The 26,992-nt window shown below is 36.9% G+C and overlaps 2 protein-coding genes across 6 annotated transcripts in view; both read left to right on the top strand.

The window, feature by feature from the left end:
* The window catches only part of LOC145770402 (receptor-type tyrosine-protein phosphatase beta-like), a 203,247-nt gene extending 190,557 nt beyond the window's left edge, over nucleotides 1-12,690 (top strand). For 2 of the 3 annotated variants that reach the window (XM_082582039.1, XM_082582037.1), the window contains 14 exons: nucleotides 637-780; nucleotides 1,537-1,688; nucleotides 2,017-2,170; nucleotides 2,625-2,763; nucleotides 3,514-3,576; nucleotides 4,909-4,990; nucleotides 5,420-5,510; nucleotides 7,894-7,970; nucleotides 8,781-8,913; nucleotides 9,758-9,885; nucleotides 10,201-10,355; nucleotides 10,685-10,820; nucleotides 11,090-11,291; nucleotides 12,149-12,690. In XM_082582039.1, the coding sequence (XP_082438165.1) occupies nucleotides 637-780; nucleotides 1,537-1,688; nucleotides 2,017-2,170; nucleotides 2,625-2,763; nucleotides 3,514-3,576; nucleotides 4,909-4,990; nucleotides 5,420-5,510; nucleotides 7,894-7,970; nucleotides 8,781-8,913; nucleotides 9,758-9,885; nucleotides 10,201-10,355; nucleotides 10,685-10,820; nucleotides 11,090-11,291; nucleotides 12,149-12,174 (1,682 nt within the window). In that variant the 3' untranslated portion in view covers nucleotides 12,175-12,690. The remainder of the gene's footprint in view (nucleotides 1-636; nucleotides 781-1,536; nucleotides 1,689-2,016; nucleotides 2,171-2,624; nucleotides 2,764-3,513; nucleotides 3,577-4,908; nucleotides 4,991-5,419; nucleotides 5,511-7,893; nucleotides 7,971-8,780; nucleotides 8,914-9,757; nucleotides 9,886-10,200; nucleotides 10,356-10,684; nucleotides 10,821-11,089; nucleotides 11,292-12,148) is intronic. The other variant, XM_082582038.1, reaches the window with a different exon arrangement.
* A 6,701-nt stretch (nucleotides 12,691-19,391) lies between these two features.
* On the top strand, nucleotides 19,392-24,626 carry LOC145770833 (lysoplasmalogenase TMEM86A-like). 3 transcript variants are annotated; one of them, XM_082582566.1, is made up of 5 exons: nucleotides 19,392-19,463; nucleotides 21,414-21,582; nucleotides 22,388-22,499; nucleotides 23,430-23,557; nucleotides 23,951-24,626. In XM_082582566.1, exons 1-5 carry the CDS (start codon nucleotides 19,455-19,457, stop codon nucleotides 24,157-24,159), a joined length of 627 nt encoding a protein of 208 aa, XP_082438692.1. In that variant the 5' UTR covers nucleotides 19,392-19,454; the 3' UTR covers nucleotides 24,160-24,626. The 3 variants fall into 3 exon arrangements, with proteins under 3 accessions (XP_082438692.1, XP_082438691.1, XP_082438690.1); XM_082582565.1 differs by lacking the exon at nucleotides 19,392-19,463 and adding an exon at nucleotides 20,420-20,545 and having other exon boundaries at nucleotides 23,954-24,626; XM_082582564.1 differs by lacking the exon at nucleotides 19,392-19,463 and adding an exon at nucleotides 20,420-20,545.
* Nucleotides 24,627-26,992: the final 2,366 nt, after the last annotated feature.

Genomic DNA, 26,992 nt, shown 5'->3' with positions numbered 1-26,992 from the left:
ATTGTTATACTGTTTACATTTTCTTATCGATAAATTAACCTTTATCAGTCAACTAGACTGTAGATTCACCAGTTAGAGTTTCAAAAACATCAAGATGCTCCATAGTTATAATACTCATCATAATAGGCTATATGCAATGAAAGAAATAAAAAGATATATATAAAAGAAATTAAGACAAGCAACAAAAGAAGTTGACTGAACATGGTGGCCGCTGGGACCGAACCGTCTTCATCCTCATCATTGGTAGCACTTGTTACTAGTTCTAACAGTTGTTACTAGAAAAAATGTATGAAACGATTGAAAATAGTATATAAAACGAAAAAGAAAAACAACAAATAAAGCGCATAAAAAGAACAATGAAAAAACGCTAAAAAGACAACGATTAAAAAAAACGTTTTCAACCACCCCTAGTCAGGAATGACCTATTAGAAGTTTCACAGTCCGAGGATAAAGATTCAAAACCAACCAATTTACAGTATAGGCTATATCAGGTCAAATTGCCAGTTGACAGTTTTCAATCTGTTTTAAAGTTAAGTTCATTTCTCTAAAGTATTAACATGATATGGACTACATATCATTAAAATTTACTCTCAGTCTTAATTTATATATCCTGCGGTTTATTTTCTACTTTCATAGCTCCAGATCTTGTCATCCCATCACCACCTTTGCCTTCATCTTCTACTACAAGATCAACCATAATAATTCTTCCTGCTGGTACATTCTCGGACAAGAACGGACCCATTGACAATTATCTGGTTTATATCACAAGAGCAATGTCAGGTAGGCCAATGATGAACAACAAAAACCATCAGATCATATTTGTATAAAATTTGATTTTACCACGTTTTCTTCTTCAACAACAACGGCTTGAGGTAGGCCTATCGCTTATAAGCTACTTTTAAGCACAAGGATCTGTAGCTTTTTTATTTTTATAAGAAATGATAATAATGGGTATTGTTTATCTATCTGGTAGTTTGTCGTATACAATTTAAGTTTAGTCTAAATTAAAAACTATCAAAGTTGAAGAATTAGCAGGTTTCTTTACATTTTCCAGTTTCAAATTTTTAGTGTTTTTTCGGTATTGTCCATTGTCCATTCTTACCGGCAAACTCTTATTTCTTATAAAACTTAATTCCCTCCTTTTTAGATTTAAATGTTATTTGAGGGCATATCTTTAATAAGTATACAGAGCAACAACTCACCAAAACCTTAATAGAACCAAAGATGTCCTTCAAATTAGTGACGCAGCTAGAAAAATGTTTTATGCGAACAAAAGCAACTGTTGGGTGACAAACACTGCATTTTAATGTTTGATAGAAAAAGTTTATTTAAAAATATAAAGCTGCGGAATGCAGCCAAAACATTGATGCAACGTCATTACAACGTTGTGATGGTATCAAAAACATCTTTTGGAGAGCATGATACAATTTTAGCAGAACGCAATTGCTCCCCCACGCCTCCACTCCCCCGTGACTACATCCTTACTTTTAATGATGCTGTTCCGTGTAATGTCTTGTGCCAAATTGTTATCCGCAGGTGCTCGCCCGAACGTTGCACAAGAACTGCCTTGTGACGTGTTTATCAGCTTTGAATGCGTTGCATTGTGGACTGATGGCGATGGGCAATTGCTTAAAGGAAGAAAAAATAAAGATAACCGTCAAAATCGAGCGCTCAATCGAGATTTACAAGTATTTGATTTAAAAAAGCGATTTTAATTTGTTCTTGACTAAAATGGTATCACAAAAGGATTTCCAGTTTATCGGATACAAAGTAAAATATTGTATCTTGTTTAGCTTAGCCTACTCTAACACCTGTTGAAGAAGTTAGTTTTAAAATCCTTTTTTTTTTGTAGAAGTGAAACTCTAAAGATAAAGGTGAAATTATAGCAGAAAAAAATTGATTATATGAAGTTCACTATTTCGCTGTTATTGTCAAAATAACCACAAAAGCAACTGATTCTAAATCATTTGGTATTAATGTAGTTTTCGTTATTTCTTATTGTCATTTTTTTTTCAGTTTGCGATTGGATCTTACGACGTAACAACAGCACCCTCAAACCAAAACCACATAAACTTCCCCCTGGATCCAAACACGGCATATTATGTTTCTGTCGCTGCAAAGACAAGTAATCAACAACTGGTTGCCACCGACTGGGGATCCATTGTAACACGTAAGTTAAAACTTGACAGCTTTGCTTGAAGTGCAGTTGTATCGAGGGTCTCCGATAAGAGCCTGGATAAGGGAAGACAAAAATGGGACATCTGTGCACCAGTGCAGTATTAAGGGGAACCACATTGACTTTACATTCTGTAGAACAATGTGTAGAGTGTCACCACAATGACCAACTTTCACGAACAGCACCAACTCTTGGAGTTGTGTGTGAGATCATTAGATCGTATGATCCGATGCTAAACTGTGTTGTATGTGGTTAGTAAAAGCTTGGCACAGTTGTGTTAAAATCTCACTGACAATCTCGATACATTAGCCCTACTTTACGACTTTGGATCACCAATATGCTTTAATTAAGGTCTAAAAATGGCTGGTAGAGCAATGCCGGCTCTATGGTTCACTTGCAGAGACTTCGCAACCAAGAGTAGCTAATTGACAAATAATTTCTCATGCAGAAGAAGAACTGGATGAGGCAAATCTTGGCTGGGTTGGAGGTTTGGTGGCTGTGATCTTTGTTTTACTTGCTGGCCTATTAGTGTTTGCTATTCGAGGTGGAAAACAAACGTCAATGCAACGAAATCAAAGAAATCAGCAGTAAGGTTTTTCACCAAACGTGAATAGCCTACCACAGCAGAGTTGTATTCTTCCAATAAAATCAAACTGTATAAAAGACATTGTTATTATTGGCTTTCGAATTTTTGTTGTTTTCAGTAGTAGGCTACCGGTACTGAAAATAGTCAAGTGAGGTGCTTAGCCTACTGGTATCTTGAAAACTTGATGTGATAGAGAAAATCTGATTTCAGTGAGATCAGCGGCCGCAGTTCAGCTAAGAACACCTATGTTGATCATCTGTACCTAAAAACACTTTTGTAAACTAGTGTAATCTTAATCATTTTCTGTCGTGTTCACTGTTCAACCTTTCGAGTATCGTACCACGACTTTCACCACTTGGCTATGTAACCGACGGATTTGAACATTTGGTCAATAAAAAGCATTGATATTAGTTTTTAAACAATTAATACTACAAAAAGTGCTCCATGCCAAGCAAAAAGTCAAGCAGAGCGAATTACATCAAATATAGTTATTAATCTCTAAAACCACTACAACCTCTTTCACCATTAAGGGGGGCATCAGAAGGTCCTTACTCAAATAGAATAATAATTAATTCCATAATAAGAATAATAATTAATGGAATAATAATTAAATCGAATAATAATTAAATCTATTGGAATAAGGACCTTCTGATGATCCCCCTTTTAGGGTGAAACAGGCTGTAGTGTAGAGGTTTTAGAGATTAATAACTATATTTGATAATATTAGTTTTTATATACTTTTATTACACAGTAGGACGTCTCAGTTCACCAACATAGCAGCCAACAGAGAAGCTGACATCGAAACCAGAGAAAGGTAAATTAAACATAATATGAGATAAAAAATTATAATTTAAAACAACGTAATGTTTCAAGATTTTAATGTAATAAGCGGCTTATTATAGTAAAGTGATTTTGACAAGCGTAGCCTAATTGAAATTCAAAACATGTGTCGAGCCGTTTCGGCTTTCCTTTGTGTTATATATTACAACATAGATACACGGCTGGTCAATGAGAAATAATTGAAACAATAAACAACTTAACCAAAAAGTAACACTTTTTCTCTATCTCATGTTGTAATTCGAAAAAGTTTTGAAAAATATACTGTTTTCATATTGACTGCTACTGAATGCCATTTCAATCGTATTGAACCAAAATTTTAAAGTTGTTTATTTATAGTTATTTATTACTATACTGCATAATTTTATTATTGTTTATGTATATCTTCTTGTATTTATTGTTATTTTCCAGCGAGATAAAATCAAAGTAAGTGAAATAGACCTTAGTTAGCCGCTTGATATTTGCCTTTTTTTCTATATTGTTAATATTGCTTTGGGAGAGAAGTAAATCTAGAATATCATAGACAAATAACTGATCACTACTTAATTGAATAGCACTACTCAGAAACATCAACAATTGCTGATGGTTTGGATGTCATAAATTTTAAACGGATTTTAACTATTTATGTTTTGTCTCGGGGTTTTTGTAGTTCCTTGTTTGCACAGAACTATCAGTGTCGCTGCATTCGATACAATAACGAATCATTTTAAATCCCGCGATTAACGCAGGCAATTGGTTTCATTCAATTGTTTTTCTTCTCAATGTTTGAATGTTTTTGGCCAGTGCCGTATTTAGGAAGCAAGGCAGTAGACGAGGTCTGGGTGCAATAACAAGGGGCAGCACATTAATTACTATTTTAAAATTCAAAAATTCCTCTGCCTTAAAGTATTAGGATGCGCAACTTACCCTTCTTTTCAAAAGCGTTATTTTTCCTGGCGCTGGCACCCCTAGCCAAGCCATTGTCCACCACTTTTTTGAAGCAGTTTGCTGGCAGGTTGTGAAGCACAGAGATGATTAATGTATTATTTGAATGAATCCAACGCTATTCTGATGACTCCCCACCAGTTACTTCGTCAACGTTTATTGGGACTACTTGTTAAATCGAATTGTATTTTGTTGACATGAAATGCGTTTTTTTTGTAAAATGTTATCTGACCATGGCGAATTATGCATCTGACCGATTTAGATGTAGGCTACCAACGGTTGTGGCCGCACCGTCTTGAGTGGTATGCTGGCGACATATAAGTAGGCTACAGACCTACAGTATATCACAAAATGACATTAACACATTATCAATGTTTTTTTTTAGAGTTATTGCATTGACTGATTTCAATGAGCACTACAGACGTTTTCAGGCTGATTCTAACTTTAGGTTTGCGGAAGAATATCAGGTAATGCTCAAAGCTTTCAATTATAGTTGTTGACAAAGTACATTTATATGCTAGACTAGCGGTCATAGTGGAAAGCTTAAAGTGGTGCAATGTGCATGATTTTACCCAAAACAATATTGGGCTACAAATAATTTATATTTGAAGAATTTTTTCGCACTCTTGAAAACTAACCTATCCTTACATTATTGAGCTAAAGGAATGGTGAAGACTTTTGTTTCCGAAAATTCAAATAAATGAAACACTAAAAAGAAGCTGCATCGTTTTGCTGTATGAAGAGTTGCAACGGAATTTGAATGTATTAATTAACCAAAGACTCTAAGCACTCTCTCATCGACACCTAGTAATATTTATTTTGATGCATCTTTTTGTTCTGACTTCAAAATTATTAAAAAATGGCTTCACACAGGACGATTCTATATTGCCTTACAGGAATTGGATAGCGTTGGAAAAGGGCAGACCACAAATGAAGCTCTGAAGCCTGAAAACAGAGCGAAAAATAGATATACAAATATTTTGCCTTGTAAGTAACCTACAATGGGTGTGATAAAAATAATTATTATTACATTCACAATAATAAATTAGTTTTTGACATGTTTCAACAAAAAAGGTAGACAAAGCTACTTGCCTTCTTTTCGAATGAGAAGTTGTTTTTAGACAACGTTTCATCAAGTTCAGATGTCTGGTCATTCATCGAGCATGCACTTGATGGTACTGTCGCCTAGCGTTGACAGACCATCTGCGCTTAGTGGAGTAAAAGTCCGGCTACTTGCCTGACACGAAGTCGAAAAAAGATGTTAACAGAATGATAAAACAAGGTATAGCACATTTCAAGCGTTCTCCTGGAGAAGATAGGTTGCATTGCTCGAAAATCATTGCTCTCCACTTTACGATGATCTTATGATTCGGTGTCGCTGCTAGACAAGAGCTTGTACCATTGTAAGCTACCTCCTCAATTTCGTCGTTTTCTGTCATCAAAATCACACTTAAGACGAAGACAGAATAACTTATTATAGAAATCCGAATACAACAAAAAATTCCTTCTTGCTTTTATCATCAAGTTGGTCTATTTCCTTTTATTCATTATTATTTGGTGGGAAACTTCTAAAAAAAAATAGAGCGATTACGAAAGCGACTACGGTACTTAGGGTCGAATGCAGAAAGGTAGCTCAAAACTAGTTTTAAGCAAGCCGGGCTTAGATAGTGGCTTGAGCCGAGTTTTGCGCTGCAGAAACTATTCTTACTTTAAGCCAAGCTTAAAACTCGTTTCATTCCAGGTTTTGAGCCACCAATTTAAGTCGCCAAAAAAGGCGACTTAACAGCGGCGGATCTTGACTTAAGCATTTTTGCAAACTGGATTTTAAAGGATTGTGGTGAAGCTGTGTAATTAGTCCATCGTGCAGGGCACTTTTTGAAGCTTGCTAAAATGTGCATTCTCCGTCTGTAGAACACTGTAGGCCTTTCTGGAAATGCTGAAGCTTACTAGCAGCATTTCATACGACCAGGTTAAATACGGTAATAATAATAATAACAATATTTATATAGCGCCACATCCACAGTCAAACTATGCTCCTGGGCGCTGTACATGACAATGGTGATAATTAATACGGTACTTTCAGTCATAATGTTCATTGAAATAGAACGTTTTCAAGCGAGCTTTGAATTCATTTAAATTTTCAGCTTCTTTCACACAAATAGGTAAACAGTTCCAGCAACTGGCAGCAACAATTGGGAAGGTACGATTTCCATATTGTGTCTTACATGAAGGGTTGCACAGAGCAATTGACGTTGAGAACGCAAAGTTCTGGCAGGTTTATAATGAACAAGCAAAGTGTCCAGATAGTTCGGAGCAAAACCATGGAAAACTTTATAAATTAATAGATATATTTTAAAGAGAAAATTCTGACCAGATTTATTTGAGTTACAGGTGGAATGTCCCATGTCCCTATTTAGCCCCTTGACAAACCTCCAGATATTTTTGGTTCACTGCTATTTTTCAGTTACAAAGTTGTTAAAAAACGACTGCTACTTGCAGGGGCGCCGGAACGAGTTTTCACTCGGGGGGGGGGGCAGGATTATAAAAAAAGGGCACTTTTGTTGCTGAAAGGCCCATTTTTTATAGTTTTAAAACAACATATAGCGATAATGCTCGTCTTTCAGCTCATTATCGAGTAATGAAGCAAGTGTCAGGTATACAAAAAACAATGGAACGGAAGGGCATCATGCTATGTTATAATGATGTAACCTACAGTGATACAGAATTTTGTGTCGTGAATATTATGTTAAGGCAAAAAGAAAAGATTATAATTAGGCTGAAAGGAAATAGCAGAAATTGCTATTGTTGTCTACTACATGCTTGCTAGTTGCTGTCAACATGCTTTGTCTTACAACATGCTACTAACTTGCTACCACCAACTGGAAAGTGCGTTTCAAATTCAATTGTGATGTAACAAAAGGTATTATGGTGTCATTAATAAAGCATCCCTAATTACACGAACAACTTCTAAACTTACAATATTACTTTATTTGTCGGGTAGGTTTCAAAAATCACCATTGCAAGTCGAGTGACGTCACACTTTGCGTCAAAAACGTGACTTAAAACCAGTTTTATTATGAAGCGCAGCTCAAAGGGTGGCTTGGCCAAGCGACCTTGCAAATTAGTTTCTGCAGCGCGCTCAAGTTTTAAACCGAGCTTGACTGAAACTCCGCTTGCCTGAGAAGAGCTTGGCGTTAAGTTAGGTTTATTTTGAGCTACCTTTCTGCATTCGACCCTTAGACAGCCACTTCATCTGGTCCAGATTTGGTCTGATCCTTACTCGATCTGGGAAAGATCTACACCAGATAAAGTGGCTGTCTGGAAAACTTCTACATTGTAAATGTTTGATTTTTGAAACTTCGTCTACTAGATGACGCAACCCGGGTGAAGCTTTCAATAGTGGATGAAAAACCAGAAAGTGATTACATCAACGCTAATTTTATACCGGTAAGGAATATCTTTTATCGATTAGTTTCCTGCGTTTACATACTGAAGTAAAATTTGGCTTTATCTGGGCATGTTTAAACCTAAAAATATCAATGATATTGACTAAAAGGCAAAGAAATTGTGCATTACCATACTTATTTGGATGTCAAAACTAGCGCAAACAAACTTTGAGTTATTAATCTTATCTTTGATGATAACAATTAACTTACTGATAAATAAAACGATGCATGTGTAAACTAATTGTAAAGTTTCCAAGATTAAAAGTTCAGAAAAAATATAACTTTGAAAAACCAAACAAATCTAAAAAGCTCAACTTTGGCTTTCCAGCATCGTCTTTTCAGTAAAAATTTAATTTGTAAACTTTGCAATATGTTATAACTCAGTAAATCTAAAAAATGAGCTCATTTATCACTGCACTTCGAGGCTAGCAGCGCTCCACTCTTTATAGCCTACAACAAACGTAGGCTATTATAACGTCATAAAAATGTTATTAGTGACTTCAAAATCAAGATGGTTTCAAAATACTCAATTGTTTCTTTAGTCACTTTCGTTTGTGTCTGTAAATATTGCTGATCATGAATATCTTTATTGTGCAAATTGATTAAGTATGTACCTGTTTCTGGAAGTTTGCAAGATATATATACCGTAAGCAACAGGAAACACGGAATAGCTGTTGCTGGTTCCAGCTAGACAATGAAAGAAAAGTTATTGCTGTGTTATTGCTGTGTTATTGCTGTGTTATGAATCAAAATCAATCAATCTTGCTTGGTGTCTGAAACAGTTTTGCTGTTTATGGTAAACTGTTTTTAGGGAAACAACAACGACTCAAGAGCATACATCGCTACTCAAGGACCTCTTCCAGGAACAAAAGATGACTTCTGGAGGATGGTCTGGGAGCAGGATTGCCAGACAATTGTCATGGTGACCCAAACTGTGGAGAAAGGTCTGTGAACGTTATATGACAAATGAATAACTTCTGACGATAATTGACTCAGCAACCATTACCATTAATGAACATACTAATTTTATAAATCTCGCTATTCTTCTTTATTATCAATTACAGTAGGTAATTTAAACTAACATTCAAGCTTAAAGGCGATAACAAGGCTAATTTGAAAAGCCTTAATGGCTAGCGTGGTAGCTATACACTAACATGGTTAGCGAAACGCAATGCTCGCTTCTTTGAGTAGCCTACTTAGCTTTGTGCTGGCTGCCGGGTAAATCGCTCTTTCAGTACAAAGCTTGCATTTTTACCATTTTACTTTGCAAAGTTATACATACATAAAAAAAAGCATGCTTCTTTTCACATACAGTAGTAATAATGCGCACAAAATCGTTATTCGCAGTTACTGTTTGGCAGTTTACCAGTCAGTACGCCGGCTGTTTAGTGTATAGCCAAGAGGTAAGAGTCCTATGGTAGGCCTTCGAAAGGGCGCCGATTTGACACCGCTCAAGAGCATGCTGCTGTGCCTTTGACAAGACACTTAAAAGCATGTCTGAAGGCGGTCTGAAGGTATAGACACGAAGATTGGCTTCCTTGCCTTCCCGTTCACTAGATCTAAATCTTCAATTGCCGGCGTAAGCCTGGATACGATAAAAAAGTCACCACGTGTTCATCTTCGTAGACCCTGAGTGACAAAACAGCAAAAAAATGAAAGTCAGACTTATAATCATTAGCAAAATAGACAAAGTTGAAAATCTCTTTGTGTGAGTAGCCTACAGTAGGCTACTGTATAATATACATTACAAACATGAAGTGCACCAAATATGTTATTGATTTTTATCAGGGAGGATCAAGTGCGATCATTATTGGCCCTTTGATGAAACCCTTGTCAACCTTGGTGATCTTTTCATACAAATGACTTTGGAATCGATTTTGCCGGAATGGACGACTAGAGAATTTTTTCTGACCAAAGTAAAAAGTCGTTCAACAACATATTGGTCTGTAAACTGTAGCCTAAACAAGCAAAACCTATATATGGCGTAGCCTACATACAGCATGTGGCCAATAATAATTCAATTCGGCAGAATACACGTACGTTATTATTATGATGTTTTAAAAATCAACGAAAACAAATGAAGACAAAATGAGATAAAGAGACAAGATTGACAAAGATTTTGCAACAACCAACTTGGTATAAAAAACAATTGACTGAATGGGGTAGAAACGGAAAAGGTTTGCGTTTTGCATTGGATTAAAATAATGATGATAATTTTTTTTTAAATACAGGATGCCACAACTCGCACTGTTAGACAATACTGTTACACCGCTTGGCCAGATCACGGTGTGCCACATACAACTGAGGATCTGGTGCGATTTGTGCGCAGTGTACGCAAGGAAATAAACCAAAGCGACAACTATGGACCAGTGGTAGTGCACTGCAGGTATTAACAATGTTAATTACTGGTAGATTATACAGCGCCACATGCAGTGGTGGGATTCAATCTAGTCAGCAACCGGTTTGCTTTGACAAAAATGAGCCATATCTGGCAACCTTTCTTTCGTTTGTTGTATTAGGACATTATATCTCCTCGAAAAAGTTGGAAAAGAACCGGTGCTGTAAACTTTATTTTATTTTAGGAAATTGGTTTGTACGAACCGGCTGAATCCCACCACTGATCACATCGATAATACAGACTATTGCAAACCACAGTTCGAAACCATTTAAAGTTATTCTAACTGGCCTACAAGCTACAACGAATATTTTCTACAGTGCTGGTGTCGGACGCACAGGAACTTTTATAGCAATGGACCGACTCCTCCAACATTTGGAAGAACATTCTTACGTTGATATATTCGGGATCCTTTATCAGATGAGGATGCAAAGAGTCTTCATGGTTCAAACGGAGGTAAGAAAAGTTTATTTACCTCTAAGAAGAACAACACTCAAGTATAATTATGTCAGATAATCAGATTTGTTGTTTTCATCGTTTGCAAACATTGGGTTATTGTCAATGTAGATTGAGTATTGAAATACAAAGCCACCATACAAATGAGATATTCACGTTGGTGTCGCAAGAAGCCCAAGCAAAACTTCAACGCAAAACACTAAATAATTAAGTCTATAATGCAGATAGTAGCAGATTGCAGAATGACATATATTTTTCATACTTTTCAGAACCAATATGTTCTCCTTCACAAAATGATACAAGATATCCTCAATCGGACGTATGACGTTGTTGCAACAGACGGGGAAGAACATACGTATGAAAACATACGCACTCAAACGGAACCAGTGTATGTCAATTCTGATACAGCTCTACAGCAAAGTCTTGATGGAGGAATAGCCAATCCCGCGATGTCTTCTTTGCCTCTTGATGGTAAACTAAATTTTTTCTATTTTGTGAATTCTTTTCGTTTATTTTAATTACAATAGAACAATGAGTTGGAATGGGTATGTTGAGATGATACAATGTTTCAAATTGGTTTGTATTCTTCTATCCACAACTACTCAATTGTTTTTAAACAATTTTATGAAATGAAAAAAGAAAGATTGACGACATTGCACAACAAAAAGTCAAAAATAGCATTCATTCAGGAATTATTTGATTGCAAAAATGGAAAATGTAAAATACAGCTCATAATTAAAAAAGATCAAAATTGGTTAAGCACAAGTACAGTAAAGGGCGTAAAAAGTAAAAAAAAAAACATTTAGAAAGCACCAAACGGAATGCATAGCATTGCAGAACTGGACGAAGCTACACTAACCTGGTATTCCATTACCTGGCCTGAAATCTGCACAATCCTGTCTCACACGAAAGAAGAAAAAGCTTTGGTAGAGAGTTTGCTTTGTTGAACCATAGAGAAATAAAACAAAGTAACTTCAACGGGTTTAACATGATGTATTGCATACACATTACACAAATACAACATAATTAAAAATAAACTCTAATGTTTTCGACACGTACGTGTGTCCTCATCAGGAATTACATATCTGCAATATACATAAAATGAAAATTGTAAGGTGAATTTGACTTTGCACTATAACTGTAACTGTATAGTATACTAACGACACTGAGTCCAGACTGTAAAGCTCAAACTGAACAAGTTTCGAAAGAAGAAAAAGACAATCAAAGAGTAACGAAATTAATGTCAATAATTCTTTATAATAACCTTATTATTATTATAGGTTATTATGGATTTAGAAAAGATTAACTTCAATAATCTATATTTTCAGAAGTCAGCACCGAAGGGGAAATATAAATCAATCGCCCAAGCAAAGCATCGTTTTCGATGTAAATATCTTCATCCTGGAAAATTTTTAAGAGAATTTGTTTTGTGTTGTAATTACGATAAACACAAGGAGTAAACATTATGCAAGGTTTTTGGAAGATTTGTTTACCTTAAAATTAAATTAAAACCAGGTTTCCAACCTGCAAATAGAAGCCTGTTTTTCGCTGAGAGCATTGCTTTCACTAACTCGTGCCAAGGAGTTTAAACGCCAATTCATGCCTCCAATTTGTATATTTTTGTTATTTTGTATTGCTTTGTTACTGTGCCAGTAAACATTATGAATTTGCTGTGAAATAGTCAATGTAAGTTATGGTGTTTTTACAGTCTTTTTTTTCAAAATGTTATACCTGTATTCGAATCGCTTTACATTTCGTTGATAAGCTCAGATGTTTAAATAGACTAAATATTGTACTATTGATAATAATAAAGATGATGACGATTTTGATGGAAAGGTTATCAGTAACAACAACAATTTATCTACGTATGTTTGTTTTTATTCAAGTTTGCTTCAGTAAATATAAGGCTACAAGACAACTGCAAGTTATTAGGTAGAAAAAGCATCACAAAGCCTTCAATCGATTGTGAAACGAAACTACAAAGATGTCACCATTTTTTAATTGAGAAGTTTACAGAAAATTTGTTGTTGGAGACTTTATCCTCGCAATGAAAGGGATTTTTGAGAGCTTAGTCCTGAAAGTTTCGCTTAGGGAACGTTCAAATATTACGTAACGCCTTCGAGGGGGAGGGGGGTTACGCAAAGCGTTACGTTAGCGTCACATCGGGGGGAGGGGGTTCAAGCAAAACGTTACGTAACGCTTTCGAGTACGGAATGGTAGTTTTTTGTGCTGAATTCAAAGTAAAAAAGCGTTACATGGGGGAGGGGGGTCAAAAATTCGGAAAAAAAGCGTTACGTAATATTTGAACGTTCCCTTACTTGTAGAGTTTAATTTTAGCCCTAATTCTTTAAGCTTAAATCAAAAATTTCGCTTAGGCCTAGCCTACTTGTAGAGACTGTGAAGTGTGAACCACTTATGCAGGCCGGTCACATTGTTAAAGTATTGTTTACTGCAGTGGCCTACAAAAAGCTAATAATAATTAGACCTAACATCGGCAATTAATCAAAAACAGTTTTTAAATTTCTCACTAATCATTTTTGCAAGGCTTCAGAACGAGTAAAAAAGTAGAGTTGGCGTTTATTCTGTGTGTAGTCGACTGGTGTATACCTCCTCAGTGGCCTCCAAATTGATGCAAGCTGATTCCAGGCTGTTCTTGAAAGTTTGGCCTGAAACGGTTGTGGATGTAGCGGACGCTATAATAACTAGCAAAGCTATATATCAAGGCCGTCTTGTAAGACGAAGAGACGCCCCTGGGCTGTGGTGGCAAGGAGTGATAAGAGTATGAACTTTCATTCGCATTCAAAAGCTCTCATGCAATCATCGATTGTGAAATTTTTATTCTAAATAAAGCAAAGGATACAGCCGGAACTGGTAGCCTACCGTAGCCTACAGTAACAAAGAAAATACGATCGACCAGTAACTAAACCGAAATGGAGAATGATACGATCGTCTTGCAACTGAGCCAAAATTAATAAATTTAAAACAGCCGCTGAACAACTGAAAAAGCACGACGTCAAAGCCTCCAGCTCTGATGCAAAAAAAGCTACAGCAGACATGTTAGGTGTAGAGTAAGGGTCACCGAACTACAACCCGCGAACCGGTATCGGCCTGCGAGGTTTGTACCCTATATAGTATATACCGTAGGCCGGCCGCACATTTATAAACAATCTGATTAGGCCTACACTAAATAGAACTCTCAACCATTCAACGCTTTGTGAAGTGTTTAATTTGCGTTTGGCTTGTTTTTATATCTGACCATCGCAGCAAAAATCTACACATGCTAAGCATAGCAGAATTCCTGAAAAAGGTAGAAGCGACAAAACGCAAACGTTAGGTAGCCTATAGTGCGTGAGGTGAGACCGATCTTCGTTTGAACCTTCTTCGCCACTCCAAGCGTCGAGGGGCTCTGCCTTTTACCACGCTTGAACAGTGATGGCGACTCGAACTAGTTGTTTGGGTAGTGTCGGGCAACCACGGACTTGATTCGTCATCCAGTTCACTCAGAACGCACACGCATCATTTGGCGCATGGTAGATATCGCAGTTACAGATGGTGTGGTCTGCAGTTTATTCCTCCTTGCCACACTCACAGATCGCGCATGACATAGCCGTACGAGACCAAACCATTTTGGGGGGCAGAACGTAAATTTGCCCAAATCTGCACGCTTTTATAGAAATTGCCCAAATATAATGTATGCGGTGCATGATAACAGTGAAAAACTAATATAGCAAGATCACCAGCTAGCTAAAATTTCTTACCAAAGTAATCAGGATAGAACAACTAAATTCATTTTTGAATATACCTTGCTTGTGCATTGCTCGATGCTTCTGCACTTTGGCATGGTAGGTAGGAGTAACATTTAGGAGTATTATATATTTTAGCAGTAGCATTTTAAATGTTGGTGAAATTAACATGACACAGTTGCATAAACAAACTAAATATCTATTTTTTATTTTGGGGCGCAACTGCATCATTTTAATTTGGGTATAGTTTTATAAAAGTAACCAAACAACACCACAACATTAACATTACATTTAACAGGTACAGTAGCCTAGCCTATAACATTTTTATGTTAAATGTTGTGGTGTTGCTTAGCTATCTACCTTTATGGTTGAAAAAGTACTGTAACCTCTCCACCCGAATTGTTTTATAAAAGTAGGCTATTTACCAGATTAATAGGCCTATAACTTCATATTTTGTAGTTGCCCAAATCAAGATGATGCATTTATGGATACTATAAAAAAATTAAAGACTTTGTAAATTTTGATGCCGAGGCAACTGCGTCATGCCAATTTGAGAAGTTTTATAAATATACTATGATCAGATAATTTCATATATTTTTGTTGCCCAAATCTAAACGATACAGTTATGTAAATGGAAAAATTGTTTGTTTGTTTCATCTTTATCCTGCATTGCGGGAAAGCGGACTTGAGCGCTATGCATCGGTGTACGCCTTCCGACGCACACCTGACCCACGCTGCAGCCGACTGCAGTGTCTGTTTCCGGTTGTCTACTTTACTTATGACTTAAATTTGGTACTACCCATTACTCGAAATCGATCACTGGGTAGAGGCAATTATTGTAAAGTTTCTTGCCCAGAGAAACAACAGCAAGTGCGGGTGGCTGGAGTCGAACATGCAGGCTCTCGACTGCGAGCCCAACGCGCTAACCACTCGGCCACATTTTGGGGAAACTGCCTCACGCTAATTTGGGCAGTTGCATAAACAGACTAATCAGTTTCATCAGATAATGTCATGTTTTCAGCTTCCCAAATCAACACGATGCATTTGTGAAAATTAATGAAATTAGCTATATAGCTAACTACGTAGGCTATATACCAAATTTTGTGTTTTGATTTGGGCAGTTTCACAAAAGTATTAGAGACATATTTTGGTGGCTGCCCAAATTGGCGTGATGCAGTTGGTTAAATGCATTTCGTAGCCTACTACAGTTTGATCAACATACAATACATCAATACGGGTGTGACAAATGAAAATTTTGCCGCACATTTCTTGTGCAAATAAGAGGCTGTAGGGCAAAGTGGGGCGTGTTGTCACAGGGGCGTGTTGTCACAGGTGCGTGTTGTCACAGCACGATTTCCATGTGATAACCCAAGCGTGTAACAACGAGTTTTCAATGGAAGGCATAGTTTTCAGTTCTCTTTCGTACAAACTGTGAAGGTTAATAAATTTGTCACCACAGCAGAAATTATGAGGAGTGCCATTGAATTTTGGGCGAAATCAGGTTTTATAACTAAACTAGAAATTGGTCTGGCAAACTAAGGTATGATCATAACTGATCAAGAAAGATACCATTTGTTTGCTTTAAGCCTGCTCTTTTCATCATACCAAACAGATAAGACATGCAAGTAGAGATGTACACATGGTTGTTGAAACCACGTGATTTCATACCACGAGGCGTGTTGTCACAGCTGTGACTACACGCCCCATGGTGTGCGTTTTTGATGTTAAGAAACATAAAAAAAATAGTTTTGCATATACAACGAGGTAATAGCTTATGCGTATTTGTTAAAATACAACACTTTTTTAGAAAATATTTATAATGGATAAATGATACACACAGATATTCGATAGTGACACATAATTCTCAAGATGACATTTTTATTGCTTTTGAAAATAGGCATAAACTTTTTACCAATATGTTTTGTTTGTTTGTTTGTTTGTTTATCTTTATCCTGCATTGCGGGAAAGCGGACTTGAGCGCTATGCATCGGTGTACGCCTTCCGACGCACACCTGACCCACGCTGCAGCCGACGGCAATGTCTGTTTTCCGGTTGTCTACTTTACTTATGACTTAAATTTGGTACTACCCATTACTCGAAATCGATCACTAGGTAGAGGCAATTATCGTTAAGTTTCTTGCCCAGAGAAACAACAGCAAGTGCGGGTGGCTGGAGTCGAACATGCAGGCTCTCGACTGCGAGACCAACGCGCTAACCACTCGGCCACGGCTGCCGACACTCGGCCACGGCTTTTTTTGCATTTCGCATAGGCTATTTGTTTATTCGTTTAGCCTGTATTAAAACCATTTTTTATTGGTTTTTGTCATATTTTAATCATAAAGCATGTGCACAAATTTTGTGACAACACGCCCCGGGGTGGGACGTGTTGTCACAGCCCATTTACTTGCATTAAACATGCATTTATGTAACAACGAAATAATCTAGAAAAACTTTAGCTGTAGCTAAAAGAAGTCGAATGATACCTCTTTCAATTGCACTATCTAGCATCTCGATACCATTGGCACAGAACGAGATATATGCTGATTTGTAAAAATTGTGACAACACGCCCCACTTAGTTTCATAGGTAAAAGATATTAATTTGTAGTTTTTCTTCATTCATACAATTTTGAAGCTTTTCATGTAGAATTTTTGCCCTAATAATTGCAAGATTTTGCCCGAATTCGTGACGTTTTGAAACAACAGGGGAGCAGATGCCCCGCTGCCCCCTGGCTCGTACGGCTATGGCGGATGGAGCCAACCTCTCATTTGTGCATGTTGAAGCGGATAGTCCGGCAAGCGGTAGAGCCGCACGCAGGCCTTCTTTGGCAAAAGCATTCCTGTTAGGTAAGGGTTATGTAGGCTATAAAGTTTGACAAAGTTACACCACTTGAACAGAAAAATATTGTCACCACCACCAAGGACACTGCCGGTCCATCCCACCATCACAAATACAGTAGAACTCGGTTAATCCGGATTCGGTTAATCCGGATCTTCGCCTAATCCGGATGAAACTGGAAGTACAAATGATTTGTAATCTTTTTCTTGAGAAACAGCTTCGGATTATCCGGATTATTTAATCCGGATCTTCGCCTATTCCGGACAAAAGTTGCGCTTTCTCTATCGCTTTATCCGGATTTTCCCGACAGTTTTGCCATTTTATGCTAAAACGTATCGTGGCTTATTGCGAGAAGTTTCTTATCTATTGATCCGTTAATGTGACGCAATAAATTATTGCGGATTTCTTCTTTTCATGAACAGTAATCCCTCCTAACTCAAAATTCGTGCGCAAATGCCCAAACTCGTACTGTAACTTGAAAAGATGTCGGTGGAATTTTCGGCGGTATGTCGGTGATGTTTTTCCAATAGAAGACTTCGTTTAATTTTTGTGAGTTTTCCAAAGAAACTCGTCTTCCGTAACTGTTTTCAAAAGTTTTGAGTGACTACAGATTATTCCGACACGCATGTCTGAAGATATTTTTGCCAGTGTGTTCTTGCGTTAGACGCAGAGTCTACAAATACATTCGTTTTACATGCATACTGCATTTCAAAAGAATTCTATCGCTAATATGGTTTGTTTTGTTTGTCGTATCCAGGCTTACACCCGGTGGTTGAAGATTTAGATTAAGTGGACGGGAAGGCAAGGAAGCCAATCTTCGTGTCCACCTTCAGGCATGCCTTTAAGTGTCCTGCTAAAGACACAGCTGCATGCTCATGAGCGGTGTCGAACGGGCGCTCTTTCGATTGCCGTTCCAGCGCTCTCACCACTTGCTACTTGATCGCGCGTCTCGGAATTGACAGATGACCACACTAATGCGTTCAATTTCGGTGATTTTTACCGATACCCTTCTATCTAGGTAACGTCAGGCTTGATAGAACCATCATCGGTTAATCCGGATCTTCGCCTAATCCGGATGGAATCGCCGGTCAAATCGAATCCGGATTAACCGAGTTCTACTGTACAACCAAATGTTTTGAAGTATAACCAGAATAAAAATTAAATCTGATGCATGATGTAAATGTAAAAATAAAAAAAGAACAGCGTCAAAATAAAATTAAGATTTAAAGAAAATGGAGGGGTGTACCAGCAAACTTCTATAGGATTGGCCCATGATACAAGAGAAGGATCCACAGAGGATATAAACTGATAGGCTACGCATAAAACAACAAGTGAATAAAAAAATAACAGATCGATCTCTTCAGCTCATCATCGGCGTATGAGCATATCTTTCCAGGCTAGATTGGAGGGCAGGAAATCATCAGTCAATCAGCAGTCTCGTCGTCCAGGACCCTCAGACCATGCGCACCGTTTGGAGCCCGGCGGTTTGGGCAGTGGTGTATGACGTGGTCTGCGGTCTGTTCAGTAGCACCACACTCGCATTCCGATGAAGGAGCTAGGCCCCACTTGTGCATGTCCGAACAAAAGTGGCCGAGGCCAGTTCGCAGGCGGTTAAGCTTGATCCAAGCAAGCCTTGCGAGGGACATCTCCGGTGAACCGGGATCGGCGTCGGGTATGAAGTCACGGAGCGGTGGAATCTCTTTAGCTGAAGAGATAAGAAGGTCGAAACTCTGGCCACTGTCCATAGTTGCTTTTAATAATGTCTTTTGAGACAACATTTTAAAGAAATAAAACAAGAATCATAAGTCATACAAATTTCACTTTGTGTGGAGCTACATGTAGGCTATTTGAAAGGTTATTGTTATTTTTTATTCACTTTTAAAATGAAATGTTTGTGCTGATTCGATTGATTGAATATAAATTTCATGCTTGAGTGACTCCACACCCAAACGTAATGTTTACATTTGTACTTTTGTAGGTGACCAGCAGCTGCAGGCAGTGCGGCAGTGCAGCGGTGGTGTCTTGCAGCGTTTGTCCCACTACATTTTAAAAATATGAAACGCGTAAGTTGGTTAGAAGTTCTAGCTCTTGATTGAAAAAATTAAGAGGTGTTTTTACTGCCACACTATAAATATAGCGTGTCAGTTTATCTGTCTTATGATAATGTGTAAACTTTCGTTGTGGTCAGAAATGAAAACAATTGAACTAAATGCGGTAGCCTACTACTGTTTATAGCCTAAATATGCTTGCTGTTATTTAGTGTTGAGTACTGTAAGAAAGAACATAGCTAAACTGAAGTAATTTGGCTATTTTTTACTACTTTCAGCTAAAAATTTTAGTTTTACAGTACCGCAATTGTTTTTCAAATTATTATTTATTATTATACAAGTAGAAATAGCCTACTTCATTTGACCGAATACTGAGACTAGCTTGAATGCATGCAAAATTTAAGGGGTGCAACCTAGTTCGTACCCTGAAAAGATCGAGAGAAAAAATTCAAAAAAGCTGAAGTTGCTGTTCAAAGTTTCCGCAAACAAACAAACTGAAAAGATCGAGAGAAAAAAAATAGAACAAAGCCGAAGTCGCTGATTGCAGTTTTTGCAAACATTTTAAAACTTCCGGTAATGATCCTAAGAGTTTGCGGAAGTCGCTGATCGCAGTTTCCGCAAACTTTTTAAAAGGGTTAGGGTTTAGGGTTAGCGGAAACTGCGGTTAGTGAAAACAGAAAAACTGCGGAAAATGTTCCAATTTTTTCAGAGGGAAAATTTTAAAATGTTTGCGGAAACTGAGATCAGCGACTTCAGCTTTTTATTAATTTTTTCTCTCGATTTTTTCAGGTTACGAACTGTTCAGGGTACAAACTAGGTTGCATCCAAATTTAACAAATGTCGCAACTCACTGGTAAGAGTGGCCACCTGATTTGACTATCAACCATTCATTCTCATCTAAGAATTTTTACCACAGGGATGATGTTATCACTAAAGTTGTTTTCAATCATAATTTGTCACTCCAGCGATGTTTTTACAGTTACAGTAAATCTAGTGGCACATAAGCTTTAAAATCTTGGTTTCATAATTTACGTTTTTTTGCAATGGATTCTATCAATATCATAAGGACAAGTTTCATTGAATCCTTGCTCGCTAAGGTAACAATATAATTCGTAAGTGTTATGATTTTGTTCTGTAGTGGTCTTTGAAATAAATTGATTGGTATATTATATACTGTAAAACGGTACAATTTTGTCCAGAAATCATAAAATATAGTTGAAAATAAACTGAAGTATCATGCTAAAATTCTACATATGAATTGACCCAAGTTCCATTCATATCATTCTGAAAATTAATTGGTAGACAATAGTATGTATTATATATAGTTGAGTAAAAAAAAGAAGTTCAATATGCAAGAAACAAACTGTTTGGTGTTTGCTCCAGTCATTATTGAGTGCAGGCAAAGTTGTCCCTGAAACACAAAACCAGGGGTCATCAGTCATCACTAAACTGACAAAAAAAATGTTTGAAACTTCTTTCAATGGCTTTGAACCACATTGGAAGTTACTTATGAATAAATATAGAAAGTTTGCTTATGTTATACGTTCTGCATGCTCAAACGACCTTAGACCCTTCACAAAGTTTACAACACATTTTTGCATTGTTTTTCTTAATTTTGATAGATTCATTTTGAAGGGTATTTTTTGCTGCTGAAACAATACACAAAATATCTATGGTACATTTAATGATATGATTTATGAAAAGTCACCAATAAAATATGATGATCAAAAATTATGGTCAGATGTAAAACCCACAAATTTTGGGCAAAGTTGTCCTGTTTTGTTTGGTAGCTGAAAAATGAAAATATGTGTATTTTGTTGTGGTTGTTGTACGACATGCGTCATGATGTTGTCTGCTTTCATGTGTTTACAATAAAACGAAACTGTAAGACATTTGGGATAACCCATAAGCTTGAATTGAGTTTATTCATTTTTGTGTTTTCAATTGAGTTTTTGTGTTTTGCAGTGTTTCCCTATTCTTTTTCTCATTGCATACGTTGCTAGAAGAGTAAAAGGTTTAAAAACTGCTGACAGACGTTCGGAAGGGCTTTTCATTTTGATTGGTCTGATACTGTCTTCGGTTGGAGATGTGTTTATATTCTATCAAGATTCGGACAAGTTATTTTTCACAGCAGGTAATGAGCAGAAGTGCCAGTGAGTCACCACTAACGCATTGTTTTGCATAAGTTGTCTACTAACTTGTACCGGTAGCATTATTAAGTATTGGGAGACTTTTTTGACACTACTGTGTGCACAGTCTTGCATCAATCATTTTCTTTTTGTTACACATTTGGGTAGTGGTATTGCCAAGAATTTGTAAGGAATGACTGCAATATGATGCAGTTAAATTTAATGTGCATTATAAGTAACAAGTAGTGGCTGCGTAGTTAATTGGTGGGAATGTCTACGCAAAGTATGAAAGGACCTTGGTTCGACATCGTTCCAGAGCATACGGCTGTGTCTCGGCAAAGACACATAATGGCAAGCCAAAATAAGGAGTAGCTGACTCGAAGACTATATGTCACTTCACTGCTTCTTGTCGTCTTTTGTATTGCATATACTGTATACTGTGATCACAGTGTACCGTACTAATGTTACCACAATGGGCGCAAGTAAAAACATGATTATTATTAATGCAGCCTAATAAGAGAAATATTTTGCATCTTTTCTAAAAAAAAAAAACATTTTTTTTCTGAAATGTTTAGGATCGGCAAATGTGATATCTAGCAGAAGATAGACTATTTTCTCATCTGTGTTTTAGCTGAACATATGTTTTCTGTTTTTGTTGTGTATTTATGGCAACGTTAAACAACTTTTTATTGTGGACAACACTAAGTTAGCATTCGAGTAATTGCAGCTTCACATTCATTCTTTTAGGCTCGACTGGCATACACCATTAACTTATGGCAGTTTTGCAATGACTTTGTATTTTATTACTAGGTCTCGTCTCTTTCTTGTTTGCTCACCTTTTCTACATGAATGCATTCGGATGGAAAAACTTCAATCTTCCACTTCTAATTACTTGTCTAACAATGGCTTTCTCATCCATATAGTAAGTACGGTAGGCTAATCTTTTCTTTTAGTTTTAGGCTTGATTTCGTTTCAGCTAAGAAAGTCTCCTGTAATCTTTTGAATATTAAATGTGGATTGCAATTAAGCTTTTCACAATGAGTCTCAATGTTACGCAGCATAGCTATAATAATACCAGCCACAAGATAATCGTAATAATTTATTGTACAGCTGTTGGGTGCAAAATATTAACATCAATAAAAAGTCTCCATAATTGGCGAGTTTCAACCAAGCTAATGTGGCAAAATTATCGCTGCTCAAAATTCGACTGAGCATTTCCTTTGTGTATTGTTCGATTAAATGTACAATACATTTTAGTTCACTTTACATTTTAGTTTATTGTTTGCAAAAGACATCATCAAGTACTGTAGAGTGGCAAATTGCTCCACAGAAGAACCAAACACGTTTCATTAAAATGGCAAACACTGCCAATTTGCATTCTGTTTCCAACTTTTAGAAAGAATAGGTTTACATAGATTTCTGCTTAGAATCTCCAAACTTATACTTTTGCATAATCTTTGTTGCCATGACAGAAGATGCTTTTCTCTACTTTGTCTTCGTCAGACCCAAACAAAATCCTAAAGAAATGTTTTGGCGAATGGGCTAGTGAGATTTTTCTCCCTTTCATTTTGTCCATGACCGAGACAGTGTGTTACCGTGATGGTTGTTCACCGAAAATGAGTTTTAATGAGATTGAGATTGACGATTGAAATGAGATTGACATGAAATTTAAATTCCTTTCTTTCCTATATACTTAATCTAAATCTTCACCCACACGGTGAAGGCAAAGGCTGGATACGACAAAAATAAATAAACTATCGTAGCAGCCACACATAAGGGACGTGTTGCATTTGACATTTGAGTATACGGTTATCCACGAGTTTCAACATGATCGACTTATTTCTGACACCAGTTTCATTTTCGTACGATTTGGATCTGGAATGAACCCTGTGTTGAAGCTTAGTTGTATAGTATACACCGTGGTTATATCTTTGATGGCCTGGAGATGCTTTGCTCGTGTTGGAGATAATGAAACAAATGGTATGTGAGCTACTCAGATCATTTTTTATGATAAACTAATTTGTTGTCTTCCTTTCTTAGTCCGCTGTTCATAGAAGGTGCTCTCTATGACCTACTAGAACGTGTTCTAGTAGGTCGTGTGCTCTCTTATATCATACCGTCTGTGAACATTATTAACGGTCTGGGATACATGCCAACCCAAACAGCAAATCAACTGTTCTTCAGACATTAAATCAATGTAAAACAAGCGGTTGATTTGCTGTGTGGGAAGCTTATCGAGCAGAGAAGCCTAGCCACTGCTTTATAAAGCAGTTTGTAAAACTCTTTTTGCCTGTCAAGAACAATGAACAAGATAAGAACAATTTTTGGCGACCCCTTCAAGTGAACAATCAGGTCTGCAATCATTTCTTTCAGAAGGATCGCGATACCTGCTTGCCGCGGTTGGATGCATCAGCTTCGTTTTATCAGATACCTTGCTCGCCATCAACAAATTCGCCTTCACGATTCATCGAGCCTACTTTTACGTCATGACCACCTATTACATAGCACAATTGCTGATATCTCTATCTGTGCCAAAAGAAAGTGATGGTTTTGCTGGCAACAGCAAGAAGAAAAGAGCGTGAGGATTTCCCTGACGTAAAATTTTTGCTCTGACATGATGAATTTCTTCGCAAAATCTAAAACTGAATTACGGGTAATTCAAATTGATTTTAGTAATATTTGCCTCCTTGCAACATACAATTTTTTAACGTGAAATAGCAAGGTCATCTTCGACTTCTTGACCGTATTGTTCGATATTTGGTGAAATGTAACTTTAAATATCGCATTGTTTTCAATGTATTTTTTACTTTAGAATAGACGTTTTGTATTAATTTGTTTATGTATTAAATTGTATTTCTCAGTCAGAGCCACCGACAAACAGTATTCCGCTTACAATAATGTAACAAGCCAAACAATTGTGAGTTGGCTGTATTCGCTCGAGGGCTGGCGATCGCATTTTGATTGGTGCTATTTATTTTATTACGTGGTGTATTACGTCATTATGCATTTACTACGTGCACTTTGTTAGACAATATAATTCGAACACTTGCTTTGACACGTCATACAGTAGACATCTAAATTGCTATTACAATTATGTTGCTTCGTTGAACAGCGTCAGGAGGAATCTTTTACCTGTTAGGCTACAGTTGGATGTCGATAACATGGAATGGCAAAACAATTCCTAATGAAATTATTGGAGTTTTAGTTTAATTGCAGGTATGAAACTAAACTCCGAAAGGTCACTTTTGTGAAAGTGTTATAGGTCTCGTTAGTTCAGTTCTTTGTTCCCACAATCAATGGCTTTACTTGAAAGCGCACAATCGGAAATAACACTGCAGGAGAATGTGGCGTATAGGTTTTATGGTGACAGACAAAAGTCGCAGTTTTTATGCCCAAACTTGACATGGCGAAAAGTAGCAGAAAAAGTAATGTAGGCTATGCAAGATTTGCATTGACACTTGTTAAGTCAGAGAAATATCTTTGGTACGTGCAGAAGACTTTTTATTCATCTGGTTTGTCGAAAGAATAGACCATCACCATCAGTGTTCTCGAGGAAAGATTTTCCAGTAGCTAGATTATATTTGATTTTACTTACTCGGTAGCCTGCAAATCTGATGATTCTTGTTTCCAATTTTTATTGTCCTAGAAAAATAAAGTTGGCTAGGAACATGACGAGAAATAATCGATTTCTTGTAATCGCTGCAATCCTTCGTTCCGCAACGTTGGTGTTCATCTTTGGTAGTTTCGTTTTGAATATTTCTATGCTCGTTAGGCGGCAGCACGGAGTGAAGAAAGAACTGTTAAAAGACACCAGGTAAGATCGAATGAAGTAGGCTGCTGTCTTTGAAAGAGAACTCCAGCTGTGTTTAGGCGTTGAGTGTTTCATTGAACTTTGTCATATTCATTTTTCCAAGTCTCTTTACCTGCAGTGGTTCCCTGCCGAACCCTTACGTTAATCTGCAAGCTTTCGTTGAACCCCAAATTTTCGCTGAGTCACAAAAACGAAAATCTACCACATTTAATAGTAGCCTAATACATTACTGTATCAAATGAGACTTATTTTGTTGTTTTTCTCAGACCAATAGTGAGATTCGAAGCTTTGTCTCGGAAACAGCAAATTCTCATGTTAGAAAACGCATGCTTGCATAAATAAATGGTTAGGAATGGCATGAGCAGGGCCTCCAAGAGCCCTGCCGGGTCCCGGTGCAGATGTTGTCGCGTGATATCTCACCAATCACAAGCAAAATTTGCGGTGCGCGTTCTTACAAAGGATAAACTAGGTTAAAGTATTAACACTCCATTATTTCACAAACAATGCACTATTGTAAATATAACTTTAAATTCACAGATACACACTAGATAAAATACTAAAACACTAGCCTACATAGTGTAAATATAGCCTCATAGCATTGTCAGATATGGAATTCTGCCCTAATTTGAGGAAAAGTTTATAGCTGTTGAAATCAAAAACTTGTAGCCTATTTTGGAAATTTTTTTTAGTCCTAGGCAAAGATCAAAACCCTAACCTTTCCTAACTCTAACCCTTTCTAACTCTGGCAACTCCTGATTGTAACCATGGCAACAAGTGGGTAAAATCAGCCATTTTGAAGATAAAAATTGCAATACTATCCGACATGGCATTGCATATGTGTGCATACAGCTTTACATTAACATACAATACCATTTCTGACCTTGATATCTGCAGAGACTAGGGGAGCAAACTTAGGATGAATGCATTGCTATAATTGTTCATGACATATTGACATTAAGAAATACCAACTTCAAAATACCGTATAAAAACATTTTATGCAAAATTGACTTTAACACCCAAATTTAAACATTTTATTGGCCCCCTGAACGCAAAAAAATAAAAATATTGTTGTTCTAAAAAAGGGCATATCCATGAGGGGGCCCAATCAAAATACAAAACTAATATTCATATAAAAAACAATATTTTATGCAAAATCGACCTGAGCACGCAAATTTAAACATTTTGTCGGCCCCCCTAAACTAATAAAATTGAAAATTCTGTAATTTTAAAAAAGGGCATAGCCTAGGTTACCCATAAGGGGGCCCAATTCGACATACGGAACTAATATAAAAACAATATTTTATGCAAAATTGTTGAAATCAATCTTTTTATCGCGTGAATTTAGACATTTTGTCGGGCCCCCTTGAACTCACCGGGCCCCGGTGCAATGCACCGGTTGTCCCCTTCTCTTGTGGGCCCTGGGCATGAGAACTTCAAGGTCAACTTTTGTGATAAGAAGATAACTTTCCATTTGTTGGCACCAAAACGTTTGAAAAATTGTTGTTTTAAAGTTTTTCTTTGCATCTTGCTTCCTTGAAGCTCGATAATGTCATCCAAGTATGGACTGTTTATATCTGCTGTTGTTGAAAAAAATTGAAAATACA

This window comes from Aplidium turbinatum, chromosome 5 (genome assembly GCF_918807975.1).
Source record: "Aplidium turbinatum chromosome 5, kaAplTurb1.1, whole genome shotgun sequence".
Lineage (NCBI taxonomy): Eukaryota > Metazoa > Chordata > Ascidiacea > Aplousobranchia > Polyclinidae > Aplidium > Aplidium turbinatum.
Note: the sequence above shows the minus strand (reverse complement) of the source record. Positions and strands in the feature narration are given on the sequence as shown.